The following is a 15,005-nucleotide window of genomic DNA, read 5'->3' on the forward strand; positions in this document are numbered from 1 at the left end:
AAATTTGAAAGAAAAAACCGAAAAAGTTGCGTTCGGCATTCGAGGTCACAAATTTGGATTATTCATTAGGCTAACATCATAAATAAGTCTACAAAAAATTCAGATTTGACGCATGCTGTGATGTATAAAGATACTGGACTGTTATATATATTCAGCAATCTAGAATTACTGTTTCTGAATTTTGCAAGTTGTTAATGTCAAGTAATATTTTGATAAAAACCACAACAGGTCGATACGTCAAATTTTCATTTTCTAAATTAATATTTTTATTAATATTTATTGATTGCTAACGGAAAAGCATCTCGCGCTGAGAGTGCGCCGACTTTTTTATTTGTTGAGTTTTTCTATTATGTAATTCATGAAATAATTAGTGCACTCTTTAATTAAAACATCTTGCAACTGTTGGTTTTTGGGATTTTTTAGCAATTGATTTTCATATCTTTTCTTAATAATCATAATTTACAGAATACAGGTATCATTTAATTAATTAACCTGACAAAAGGCGTTTAATCTTAGTAAAGTTAAGTAGAAGCTTTTTATCTTATCAACTTGATTATTTCCAATGAAACATTAAACATCAATTGTTAGAAGATTTCTCCGTAATAACTCCTACTAGACATGAAAGGTTTATGTTAGAAACCAAAGATAAGATTAAAACTACTGGACCAGATAAAATATTTCGAACGGTTGCTAATGTGTTTGTATTTAAATTCAGCCCCATTATTTGTATCATTTTTTGTAGAGCCGAATCAAAAGTATCCTGTTACTACTAATTCATTACAATTTTGCGAAACTTTTATGAAAAACTGGATGAAGTGCAGTATTTGTTTGATTCTCAATGTTTCATTCTTTCCACAAAGATTTTTTTTGGCTACGTGCAGCATTTATCAAGCCCTTATTTTGCTTAGAACTAGACAAAAAATCATTGCATCTCATCTCTAATTTTAAAGTTATAAGAAGTTAGGCTCTTATGAAATCAACGCTACAGTAGTTTCTGCACTTCGTCCATTTGAACTACCCGACCCCATTTTTCCTGAACTGTCAAAGTTGCACGCTTGCTAACTTGAGAAAAAACTGATTTCATAGTAGAATGATGATCGAATCGATTATCTACGGGGATTTTTTCTCATTGCCCAATGCACTAGGAGCTTCTAAACAGCCTTCAAAAGACTTATTTCAGGAGATATACAGCGATTTTGATAGATCAAATATTTCTTGTTGATCTTGGTCCAAATCTTCTAAATCCAGCAGTTGTTTTAACTCTAATGACAACCACCTAGTTGGTAGATATTCGACACGCTCTTCCCATTGTATTTCGGCTTCCTTTACGCACCTTTTCGAACTTTCCCTTCAGAGGGCAGATATTGAAAGTGATTTTGATTTACTAGCAAAGCATCAATGCTCCAGTTATATTATTACTGCTTGATTCTCAAACCGTGTCGCGGAGGCAGAAAAATCAGGACACAGGACAAGCGAATGGAAATCGGGATGGTTGCATGTCACGGCTACGTTTGTAAGAATTGATAAAACCATCCAGTTTTATAAATATTGGTTAATGCCAATGAAAAATATTTAATCAGATCATTTCAAGTCTTCTAAATACCGGTCTTAATTACAGTTTTATGCTAAACTAATGTAATGTACAATGGGAAAACTATATGAGGACAAGAACTAATGGACTGCACTGGGATAATAAACTTTTTTGTGTTGTTTTTTCGACAGCAAAATAAAAAGTAAAAGCAGAGCGGTTCGAGGAATATATTAAAATTCCAATTAGAACGAAACTTAAACATAAACTGCTTGATGAAGAACGGAAAGTTTTGGGTTTTGTTAAATGGAAAACTATTTTAAATATCTATGTACACGATCGAGAATCGACGTTCCATTTCAGTTTTGATTGATGTGTTTGATTGTTTCATTTGAATTGTCTAACGTTGTTTATATTTTGAAAATTATTCAAAGTAGTTGATAAAGTTGTACATGAAGAAGATATGAACATTCAGTGCATATGTACGTAGTATCTGAGTGTTTTTTTTTCATTATAGGTAGATTGTAAATATTTATCTTCTTTCATTTGGATTATGTTTCGAACAATACAAGTGGAATAATCAATTTTTATAATATCACGCTGAGGATCTAATGAATAAATGGAATGGGAATAAATATTTTTTGACAGTTTTTCTTAGTTATATATCAACAAATTTAGATCGATATACACAAATACTAAGACAAAATCGTGATAAAAATTGTCATTTTAACTCAAATAAATCAAGTAAATATAAAGCGAAGATAGATAATTGAAATGTTCGTATTTAGAAGCCGTTTTTTCTTTATTAATTACTACTTACGTAAAACCCAACATTGTGTCGAGATATCAAAAAATATCTTATAATAAATAAGTTATTTTTTAACTAAGTATGTAAATCAGCTCTACGTCCTTCGATGCCTAAACTACTGCACTCCGTATCATTCGAATCTGCACCTTCAACTCCTCATACTCCATTCATTCATCTATTTCTTCTATCAATTCCAATGTCTTCCTTTCTTTGGTATCCACTCCATTCGCTATTCTTGTATCCGCTACATATCCAAATCAGAGCTTGGCTTTTCAACTCTGTAAATTTTCTACTCTATAAAACTTTATTTTCAATTCAATTTCAATTTGATATGTCTCAATGTATATTTCGGTACTATTTGTGTTAAGAGGATTTATTTGGAATGGTTAGTTTTGTTGGTTTTGAATCTGAAATAATTCTTATCAACAGTTACGCAGGTTTCATCACGATATTGCTTTAAATATTGAAAATGAAGTTATTTGCCGCTCTGATAATCTTCCGCTAAAAGAATTAGTTTTCCTTCAAAACAAACCAATTCTTCTACCAAAACATAGGATGAGTTTCCTCTTTTTCGCATTTTTAGATTCAGTTCCATTAAATTCGCTGTGGTATCCACCATAAAGTGAAATTCGGGTACCTAACATTAGAAACCATCTCACTTTAATATAAAGAAGCTCCATTTTGTTCAATATTTCTTAAAACTAGCTATTAACATTAATTAGCTATTAACAATTTTGGTTACCAAATTCATAACCTCAACAAAGCTCTTCTTGTTGCATTATGCAGTGAAACTTTAGAATTTTACGATTTATTTTGCTCTGAAGAATCGTTGTTGTCCCATCATTTTTTCCTGTCATACTTCTGGCTCCATCATTTGCTATTGAAACGATTTTATTCAATTTATCCCATTGTCTTCAAGACATTTTTGCACAGCATTCACTATATCTTCCCCTCTAGTTTGTCCCTAGAGTGATAGCAATCCTAAAAGTTCTTCTTTTGGACTTTGGAAAGACATATATCTGACAAAGAGTGCAACTAGTGCTATATCTTTTAGGTCGCCTCGATAGCAAGTTATAAAGCAGAAGAAAGTTGTATATTTTCCATCTCCAAATATGTTAAGACATTTAAGCTTCTTTAGACGTCTGTCCGAGCCATCTACCACGAATTTTGTCTACGGCCGACCGACCGTTTTCCTTCGATCTTCCCTTCTATTATTCCATATCGTTCGCCCCTCATTATATGTCCTAGGTAATGCAACTTTCTTTCCTTGATTGTCATGAGAAGTTACCCATTTGCTGTAGGACCTCTATGTTTGTCTTATACACTGTAGGTATACATTTCGAACGCGTCAATTTTCTTTTCTGTTGCCGCATCCATGGGCCAACTTTCGCATCCGTTCAGAAGAAGATCTAACAGCGAAGTATTCTGGTCCGGAGTTCCAGAATAAGGTTGTAGTGTGCCAGAAGTGTCTTCATGTTGTGAAGAGTTTTCCGCGCTTGCTCCATTCTTGATCTGATTTCGAGTTTTGGGTCGTTTTGCTGGTTGACGAGGTGTTTTAGAGATGACACTTGTTCAATGATCTCTCCATGGATTCTTATGGTGGCGTTTCTTTGTTTGTTTTAGCAGATAATGACAAATCTTTGATTGATTGATTTCTAGTTTGATTCCAAAATCCTGAAATAGTTCTTCAGATGCACGTATGAAGCAATCCCTGATGAGTGTCACGGAGAGGAGGCGATAAAAGGCGAAATACAATCGATGCCCAATAGATTTAGAACAATTTTTGAGTATTTTTTTTTGATAAAATCAATAATATTTGTGAATGCTGTATGTAGCTCGCAAAAAATAGGTTTCTAATCCATGCCCTAGACCTCTAGAGTGTCCGCTACAAGATGTTGTGGATTGGGTTATACCTCCGAATCACTAAAACTAATAATTGAATTTTTTCTCTACTATTACAAGTTTAGTGATCTAGTTGAGAAATAAATATCTTACTAAATGACTAAATAGTGAAATAATCAATTAATACACCAAAATTGATTTTATAATAAAAAATTAATTGAGTTTAAAATGATTTTTTACTATTTTTGTGGATTAATACTAATATAATTTTATATATAGCCCGCTATAAAATCAAATCATTCTTAACTTTGACAATTTTGGCAAAATGTCTCGAAAATTGAAAAACTCGTATAAAAATACGTCATATTCCAATTTTTCCATCACAATATCCATAATATTTGAGTTTTATTCAAATTTTTTGTAAAATATATCCCTCGAAAAATTGTATGTTCCACGTCTATGGAATATTAATGTGAAAATATACAGAATACGGAAGCTTAATGATGATTGTCTGAATAAGAAAAAATGTTTTTCTTATTTTATCCTCGAAAATAAAACAAAAAAATGTAGTTTAATAACAATGAGAAATCAAATGGGCTGGAAATAATTCATTGCATAGAATTTTTCAAATGAATATAGCGACTAACTAAGAATAGTTAAACAAATCTTTCCAACGAATTTGGATAAAGAAAAGATACTAGAAGATAATAATTCCCATTAAATTTCTCCAAAACTCCGCTAGTAGAAATTATACAGGCAGTGCAAAGAGATATACATTTTTCTTTCTTAACACGTTGACGGACAATTGCGGCTATAGCCGTCAAAGCGAAGTTCACAATGTGGCATGACTGCTATAGCCGTCCAAAACGAAACGGTCGTTTTTAGACACTATGGCTATAGCAGCACAAATGTGCACTTACTGGCGTATACGTAGAAGCATAGTGTCGTGTTTTGAAAACATCTTTTTAGGTTGAAGTTCATATTTCACCTGTTATACGAGTTGCAGATTCAGTATGCACGTGGTTGTGAAGGGAGTAGTGCGATCGTGTTTTCTATTGAATTTATAGTTCTTATTGATACGTTTAACGATATTTATTATTATTTATATAACTATACTGGTATGTATTTGTTTATTATTCATTTTATACTTTAAACAGAAATAAAAAAACAAAATTTAGCATTTTAGGTTAGGTTAACGATACTATAGGTTATACTGTTTACTTTTTTATTTTTTTGGTTTTACATTTGAAATATAAATAAATAATGATAATGTAAATGATAAATATATATTATATACAATAAATAATAATACAAAATAAAATGTTTTATTCAATATTTACAGAAAATGGACAGTTGGGAAAAAGATCAGGCTAGGCTGCTGAAGATTGTTGAGGAAATGAATAGTGGATCAAGCAACAGTGAGTCTGAATCTGATGCTGACAGTGCTGAAAATAACAATTCGGATAGTGAAGATGATGAATCAACTACAGATGAGGAATATGAAGCACCAGAAGAACCAGAAAATGATGAGACATGGCATACCAATACAACATCTATAAGAAACTTTTCTTTTGATGCAGATGCCGCTGGGATTCTTTTGGATATAGAAGAAAATGTTTCTCCAATTCAGGTTTTTGAAAAAATATGGGATGACCAAGTAATGGAAATGATTATAAAATCTACGAATGATTACGGCATAAAACTTTGCAATCAAGCACGGCCACATACAAGGCATAGTAGAAAGGCAAATTTCAAAAATACTGATATGATCGAAATGAGAAAGTTTTTAGGTTTGTGTTTGCTTCAGTCCCAGCTAAAATTCTCTAGCATTAGAAAACTCTTTTCCATTGATGCATTACATTACCACCCAGCATTTCCGTCACAAATGTCTGGAAGGAGGTTTGAGCAAATATTGAGGTGTTTTTGTGTTGAGGAAGAAAATTCAAACGACCCTTTGAGGAAAATAAAAATATTTCTTGATTTGCTCATACAAAAGTTTGCGAATGCATATGCACCAAATGAAGCATTATCATTAGATGAATCGTTGTTATTATTTCGAGGAAGGCTTTATTTTCGCACGTACATGAAAGGCAAAAAGGCAAAATACGGAATTAAATTCTATGAACTTTGTTCAGCCCAAGGTTACGTTTTGAATATAGAAGTATACAAAGGCCATCGAGAAAACGATGAAAACATGACAACTATTGAAAGTCTTGTGATGCGATTGATGCAGTCATACTTAAACAAAGGCCATCATTTGTTCATGGATAATTATTACAACAGTCTACCATTGTCTAACAAATTACTTAGCAAAAAGACACATGTGACAGGAACTCTTCGTGTAAATAGGAAGGGTCTGCCACAAGAAATAACACGTCGTAAGCTTAGAAAAGGAGAACATGTATGGCGACGCCAAAATCAGACTTATGTGTCCAAATGGAAAGATAAACGGGATGTGCTATGTCTAACAACAGCTTACCACCCAAGCATGATAAACACAGCTAACCGGCAACAACAGGAAAAGAGAAAACCAATTGAAATAGTGAATTATAATCAGAATATGTCAGGTGTAGACAGAGCAGATCAGATGATGTCCTATTATTCCTGTCCACGGAAGACAATTAGATGGTATAAAAAGGTAATCTTTCATCTACTGGATGTAGCAGTATGGAATTCTTTCTACGTCTTTAAAGAAAAGACAGGTTCTCAAATGAAGTATATAGAGTACAGGGAAGCAATCATACGATCTCTAACTGGTATAGACAATAAACGGGATGGAAGAACTTTGGTTCAATTTAAACGTGCACAAATCCAAACCAATGAAATCAACAACAATGGAACACAGCATTTTCCTGAGAAAATTTCACCTACTGAAAATTATCAGCGAAAAACATATTTTCAGCGTTGTAAACAATGTTATAAACAGGGAATAAGGAAGGAAACATCATATTGCTGCAAGAATTGCATGTCAAAACCTGCACTGTGTCCTGCACCATGCTTTGAAACATGGCATACCGAAAATAATGTATAATAATTATAAAATTATAATAAATTTTTTTGTCATTTATTTATTTTTGTTTGATTAAGAACTAACATTTCGTGTAAAACTCCCAAAAATACTTTGTTGCATACAAAAATTGCTTGTTTGAACCATTAAACCTGTCATTTACGTTTTTAAATTTTTGCTGTTATAGCCGCCATCGTCCTATCACTTAGTGTATAGAGTCCGCTGGCGCCATGACGGTTATAGCCGCAACCTAATTAAAGGTACTAAATTAATCAAAATTAAGTTTATTTAAGCAGAAAGAGTAAAACTATACTTCTAACATTCTAAAAATCACAAAAACATATAGTGTCAATTTTCGAACTTCGCTTGTTCCTACTGTCCGTCAACGTGTTAAAAATAAAACCATCGCGAATCACTGAAAATCGAATTAATTTATTTTTTGTTTGGTTAACTTAGATTAGGTTAGGTATCGATATCAATATCATTGTAGGGTTTAATATTGGTGCAAATATTCTAACACAATTTATTCATAATTTATTTATTTATATAATAATAAATATTTATAACATCATATTATCTATCCAGTTATTACGAATAGTTCTGAAACGCAATACCCTAAATTTCAATTATTTAGCATCGCAATTGCTAAATTAAATAATAGAATATCAAGAGCTTGGAGTTTTGTCAATTCACAGGCTTTGAAAGGGGTTGAATCATCGGCCGGCATTAGGCAGATTTTTCTTCAAGGTAAATCGGTCAATCAGAAGCATCGCGTGGAAAGGGGAGGGCAATTAACGTCGAAGAAGGGGATGTTAGTTACTCAGCGCGTGAATACGATTTATTAAATGATCAGTCTTCATATTACAACAATTTCTATCATATAATGTGCTTGAGTTTACAGACTAGAATAGCACAATGAACTAAAAAATTAAAAAGACACGTCAACTGGCCCCGTGAAGAATGACGGTTTTTGTTTATATTTCCGCCTGTATTATTTAGAATGCTGTAGTCTACCTTAGAAGACTTCAACAAGGTATTCCTTGAACAATAAAATGTACGTAAATATTCGAATTTGTTTGAAATATTTTAAGAACAACTTAGAATACTTCTTGTTTAGGTACAGAGGAATCCTTATATAACATTCTTTGAACTTCGGTAAAACTTTTACCTTTAGTTTCAGGCACGAAGAAAAAACAGAAAAAACAACTGACAAAACACCACCCAGCAAAAAGCCAGAATGTTCCGAATATACTTAATCTGGTAACTAAATAATTATAACTGAATGTAACGATAGCCGTAATACACCATGAAAACGAGGTCGCTATGGAAGAAGCAGCTTGTTTATTTTTGCTAGGAAATAATTCGGAAACCAAAGTCCACGGAACGGTATTAATACCTACATTGAAACTTATAATATATGATACCAAACTCAATAGAGGTACGAATCTAATAACGTGAACATGAGCATGAGTATTATGATAATGAAAAAAGAATCCTAACAATGCTAAAGAGGTTCCCATACCAATACACGAAGTAATAAGTAACGGCCTTCTTCCAACGACGTCTACCAAAAAAGGAGCAACGAAACTCGATGTGAATAAAACAAAACCGACTATCAGAGCTGCTTTATCTGCCGGTATATTCGATTCGGCATATCGAAAAATCAATTCTAAATGATACAAAATCGACGAATATCCTCCGAGCTCTTGTGTTGCTATTAACGTACAACAAAGTAACAAATTTTTCCTCAAAACCTTATCCGTTAATATATCACTCAATTTAGCGTCTTTACTTGATTCTATAAAATCGGAAATTTTTTGCAATTCTGCCGCAACATCTTTTTTATCACATCCTTTTATATACATCAACGTAGCTTCGGCCTCTTCTTCTTTTTTCATTCGCATCAAATAGTAGGGACTCTCTGCACCCACTATCAAAAATAATATGAAATATAGAATTGGTAAGTAGGATAAAATCAGATTGAAATTTGATATGGATGTATAAGGTCCGATAGCGAGTGGTATAAGGCTTCCAGCCGACCAAAATATGTTAGTAACAAGTACCATTCTTCCTCTTTTTTCATCATCAGCTATATCTCCCACGTAGACGGAAAAGAGTGAATAACCAGCACCAACTGACAACCCCGCTAAAAATCTAGCTATGTAAAAATAATAAATCCGTTTGGTAAAGCCCAACAATAAAAATGACACAAAATGCGGAACGGCTAAAGACAATAAAGTTTTCTTATATCCGAACGGATGGATGATCAAATTGAGAAAAATCGGTCCGATACATGCTCCTATACTGAGAATAGATCCAATAATTGATTCTTCGGTTCTTGTCATTGGCTTTGGCAGAGGGTTTATTCTTGTATCGTTCGAGTATAGTTTTGGAAACACCGGAGACGGCCATGACGTTGTTATATCGCCCGTGGTTGCCAGGAGATTCACTGTAACAAAAATAGAAAAAATAGAAACTACTTAGCTCATAATGTATTATTTCTATTTTCAGTTTGGTTTCAACTATTATTTGAGATGTGAAAAGATCCAAAAATTAAAGAGAGCAAAATCTATATTCGAATTATAGTGGTAGATCAAAGTATGGTTATGAAACTATGTCCATAATGTCCAATTGTTGTTGAGAAAGTGTGATTTCGTTTCATTTTTTCACTAAATCTCTCTCAGTTAATCATATCCTGTATATTTGGCGTTGATACACTTTCTGGTGTTCGCGTCAACTTCAAGCAACACTCCGTCAAAAAAGTTTCGCATCAGATGGATTTTTGCAACTTTAAAAATGAAATTTAGTAACGTGTGTTATCTCCTCGAGCTCTAACCACGCAACGGCATACTTCCGATCAACTTTTACAAGTAATTTTGCTCCAAATTTTTCCTCTTAGACATTAACAACTCTTGCTGTTGTTGAGGCTTAGCTGATATCAAATGTTTATGTAAATATTGTCCTACACATGCACAATGGGGTTGCGTGCAGAGACTAGTTATTCTAGTGACATGGGGACGTGCGTTATCATACATCCGCTCCACCACATGATAAACCCTTCTACAGAATTTGTTAAAGGTCTTATGTTGCAACAAAAATACCTTACACCACCATAAGTTTGGTTTGGAATCTTTTTTTAACCACTTGGTTGTGAGCAATTTTTCTAAAAGTCTCGAGTGATGATTTCCATTATCCATTATTATGAGGAAAGATCTATTCTTCAAAAACATCAGCATTCATGTCCTAATGGTAGTCACCGGTACGAGTAGATTCGAAAGTCAATAAACCATCTTTAACAAAACTGTTTGAACTGACTAACATCAATCTGCCCTCTTTTTCTATTCGTGGATTTAAGCCTGCCCAATAGTTTCATCTTTTCAGCCAAAATTTGTTTCCCTCATTGATCCATGCTTCTCATTTCTTTGGTAATTTCTTCTCCATACTACAATATCATTCCTTTTTATTGAAATAGACTTTCCGAAATGCTTTTTCCAGCGAAAAGCTTTTTCTTTTGAAAGTTTCTATAGTATGCTCCAACTCAGTTCAGGGTAATCATCTCGAATTGCGAAAATAACTTTGTCAACTGTCGGAAATTCTTTTCTACATGTAATTTTTTTCGAAATCTTTCCTTCAAATGGTTTTCTATTCGAACTTTTGGTTTTACTGGTGCTCTATATTTCTCTTCTTTAATATCTCTGTGAAATTAACCGTCACCAAGAGTACTACCAACTAATTCCACTGTGTTATCAACATTTTTACATAAATGTATGTATGTTAATGATTTAAAGCAATTGAATATTAATTTTTTTTCATTAACTGGTAGTGGAACGATTTTTCAACGTTTAAGCGCACATTAGAATTCACAATAGATTGTACAGTACACTTGCAACTAAACTAAACTGTTAAGGTGCGTCTACACTGAACAAACAATGGGGTAACAAGTATGTCAAACACGTTGATTAAAGTGCAGTTTTAACAAACATTTTCACCAAACAATTGCGATTCGGCATGAAACATTAGTCAGTTAAGTTTTGTCGAAGAATGGGTGATTTGAACCGCCGCCGTCGTCTGGTCTGCACTGCAACAGCTTATATTTTAATGGAAGAACTTCGTTCTCGTCGATGGTGGTAGAGACAATTGTTTTTACGGTGTTTTGAATATAGTGGTGATGATTTTGAATTGTTAATATCAATGATAGGACCAGTGATAAGTAAACAAAATACTAATTTTCGCCAAGCCATCAGCGTTCAAGATCGTCTGGCTATAACACTCAGGTTTTTGGCTTCTGGTGATACCTCAAAAATTGTTGCGCAGGTTTGCACCGCAATTGTAAACTGTTTGAAAGAGTACGTAAAAACACCTTCAACACCCAAAGAATGATAGTTAGTTGCTGCGGGCTACAAAAACATATGGCAGTTCGTTCAATGTCTAGGAGCCCTTGATGGTAAGTACTTTTCCTCTCGTCTATGTTGCAGTAGAAGAGTTTCAATCTTTCTTTTAATCTCGGCGACATTATTTACACCTAAATCATTTGCAATGTCATCTAATGCATCTTTTCTTTGGATTTTGTTTTTAGAATCATTATTATTAGGGTCCCACAATAAAGGTTTACCTTCGTAAACGTTAATTAACCTTATCAAATTCTCCTGGCTCCAAAACTCTTTACTCGATTTGCGAAAAAACCACACACACACACTTTTCTAATGAATATTTTCAATAAAAAAATACAAATAATAATGTTTATATCCAAAAATTACGCCGGAAAACCACTTCAAAATACACTAAGCCAAACAGGTGGTAGGGGAAGTCACCGACAAACAATGTTCGATCTAGGACGAGAACATTCTAGACAAACAAAAATGGCGTCCCCTTTTACTTCCATACATGAAATGTTTGTTGGGATAGCGTCCACAGCAAAAACACCGGAGAACATTGTTTGTCAAACAAAAAAGTTTGTCGAAGTGTTTGACAAATGTTTGTCCATTGTTTATCCAGTGGAGACGCGGCTTTAAAAATACATAACCTGGACCTCCTTACTACATGGAAAAGCCTGTAATCCTAAAGTCGTATCTATGGAAGTCAACAGAAATCAAACACGATAACCTCAAATCGATTGTCTTCTTTACAAGACATACTTAACAGTTTCTTCAAATTGATGGTAGTAATCGTAAAAATAGGCAACGATATAATTGGCACAACGTGAATAACTGACCGGACTAAACGTTGAAATTGACGTGAGCTTTGTTTACTGCGTTGTTTTAAGGGAGTTATTGATATGAACGTGTATTTATTGTCAAAATCAGTTCTTTTAAGAACTAATTTGAATTCTTATAACATAATCAAATTTTAAACTATTGTCATTTTATAATATGAGTTGGTTATAAATTTTCTTGAATATTTTGAGATCTTTTCAACCTTTTTCGTCTGTTCAGTTGGTATTATACTACAATTAACATCTATTTAAAGACATTTCTAGTTATATCATATATTTCAGAAAGTGGTAACGTCGCTGAAATTACAGGGTTTACCAGAGGGAACTAAAATAGCAGAAGGGAATTTGTACGGCTATGTAATTTTTAATACTTAGGGCTTTTGACCACTCCAAACCGTTTTCTAGTGTTCTGTTCAATAAAAGCCTAGTAACTTGTATTAGCTCAAGTACATTTATGAAAATTTTAAGAAATATTTAGGTTATATTTAAAAAACGCATACTAAGTTTTATATTAGTAAGTAAGTTTCATTACTCTCTCGTGGATAAAAACTATAACTGAGGTAGACCTAAAATTTTATCCTCTACAACTTTTTTTTAAACTTTTCTTATATTCTCAAATTTTGATCTAAAAATCGTATTTCGAGGTGATTTTTTCTAGTATCTTCCCGAGGTATGAAAACTTTTTTAATTTGACCACAGTTTGGTACGCATTTTTTTGATAATTTCCATATAATTTCATCCATATTAACCGAAACAGTCTTTTTGACTGGACTATTAACATTTCTTTCATCGTTGATTAACTACATTCAATTTATGTTTTGAAAAAGCTTATGATAAAAAGCGAAATGTCAGGAAATAATAAAATGAAAAACATTAACGAGCTCAAGAAGTTTAATAAAAAATATTCCAAATACTTGAAGAAAACACATCCGTTCAATACTCAAATCATTTTATCTTTGTTCTTATTTCGTTGTAAAATTAATATTTACTCGTGTTTTTGAAAAAAAACTTTATTTTAAAACACCGAACTCTGAACTTAGAAAATCAATGCAGAAGTGCCATTGGGCGGTGTTTTGGGACCTCTGCTACACCTCTTGTACACGAATGACATGCCTCAATTAGAAAATGACACTCTAGCTACCTTTACAGACGATACTAGCAGTAGAAAATAGCCACGAAGAAGCGGCAAAAAATTACAGGTATCAATCAATAAAATAGACGAATGGACAAAAACTCTCTGGATGCCAAACTTTGCTGGAGAGCTTATATTGAAAAGAAAAGGGAAAAACTTCCAATTAAATATAAAAAAATGTATTGGATGATCGGACCAAAGTCCTCCACAAATCATTGCTACGTTCGAAACAGTAGTCTTCACAAGGATCAGGATATGGACACTGTTAACCAAACTATAGTGAAATTTGCTACTAGTCATGAGCTACGACTTCATCACCACACCAGTACTGAAGTAATCCAGATCCTTGACTTCGAAGGAGTAGAAAGGATTAAACCTTTCAAGTTGGTGAAGTGAATTTGTATAAATCAGAGTATTGTGTGTCCAAGTGAACGTTAATTAGTGTACAAAATGTATTAGAAATCTAAGAATGCTGTTGAGTAAGATCTTAGCTAGTTACACAGTAGTAATTTAAATTAGATGTAATGAAATTGCTGATTGATCTCAAGATCAGATCGTAATATTAACACAATGTCAGGCAAGGTTAATTGTTTTTTCTTTTCACTTTCGTAAGCAAAAAAAGGGAAAGATAAACGTTCCTTACCTGCAGCGACTATCAATAATGAAGTATGCTTGCACTTGAACATATTTAAAAAATTATTTACAAATTCGTTGTCTTGTTTGGTGTTTCTTATAGTAATTGAATGTATAATGATTGACCGTACTTATTATTGATTTCAATTTCTAATTTAAATGAAAGTGATAAAATAAAATGATATGCAATATTCTTAAGATTAATTTGATAAAAATTGGAGAGGGCTTTCGATATCTTAAGTAGTAATTCCCACGTTTATTGATAAGCTGGATAAAAAATAATAATTCACACAATAATTAATAGAAAAGTTTGGTATTAGACCTCGACAACATCTAATTTCAAAGCTTGGACATACTGAAGGAAGCTAGTAGATATACAGTGCGATTCATTATAACTAACGCGTATTTTCAACTTCAGTTTTTGCGTGTCCAACAGGAACAGCTCAAGCTTGTATATGCAACCAAATTTAAAACTAAATTAAAATTAACATTAAACTAAACTTGGTCATCTTATGGTTTATATAGTAAATTAAGGATAATTATTACTGGTAAACCAATAGAAATACCTTGTATGGATCTTTGTTGTCGTACAAATGTTGAAACCTCCTGAAACACCAATAGCGCGAATAATATTTTCATAACCAAAGAACAAAGATATTGTAAACAAAGCAGTACCACCAATACTGGCTGACCAAAAGTATTCTGTGCTCATAACCTCACAAAATTTAAATTTACTGTTAATTTTCTGTATGGCGCTCTAATAATTATAAACCGTGGCTCTTGCATCTCTAGTACTAGTCTAATTCAGTCACCAATAAATATTATAAACAAAAATACAAGCCT

The 15,005-nt window shown here is 32.9% G+C and overlaps 2 protein-coding genes across 2 annotated transcripts; one reads left to right on the top strand and one right to left on the bottom strand.

Annotated features, from left to right (window-relative positions):
- Nucleotides 1-5,523: 5,523 nt before the first annotated feature.
- LOC130448555 (piggyBac transposable element-derived protein 4-like) lies at nt 5,524-7,209 on the top strand. The gene has a single exon (XM_056785969.1). The coding sequence runs from the start codon at nt 5,524-5,526 to the stop codon at nt 7,207-7,209; it is 1,686 nt and encodes a 561-aa protein (XP_056641947.1).
- A 498-nt stretch (nt 7,210-7,707) lies between these two features.
- Nucleotides 7,708-14,833, bottom strand: LOC130448681 (facilitated trehalose transporter Tret1-like). Its single transcript, XM_056786152.1, has 2 exons — nt 14,173-14,833; nt 7,708-9,634 (listed from the first exon to the last, which is right to left on the bottom strand). Exons 1-2 carry the CDS (start codon nt 14,213-14,215, stop codon nt 8,283-8,285), a joined length of 1,395 nt encoding a protein of 464 aa, XP_056642130.1. The 5' UTR covers nt 14,216-14,833; the 3' UTR covers nt 7,708-8,282.
- Between the last annotated feature and the right edge of the window lie 172 nt (nt 14,834-15,005).

The sequence above is a fragment of the Diorhabda sublineata genome, chromosome 9 (assembly GCF_026230105.1).
Source record: "Diorhabda sublineata isolate icDioSubl1.1 chromosome 9, icDioSubl1.1, whole genome shotgun sequence".
Lineage (NCBI taxonomy): Eukaryota > Metazoa > Arthropoda > Insecta > Coleoptera > Chrysomelidae > Diorhabda > Diorhabda sublineata.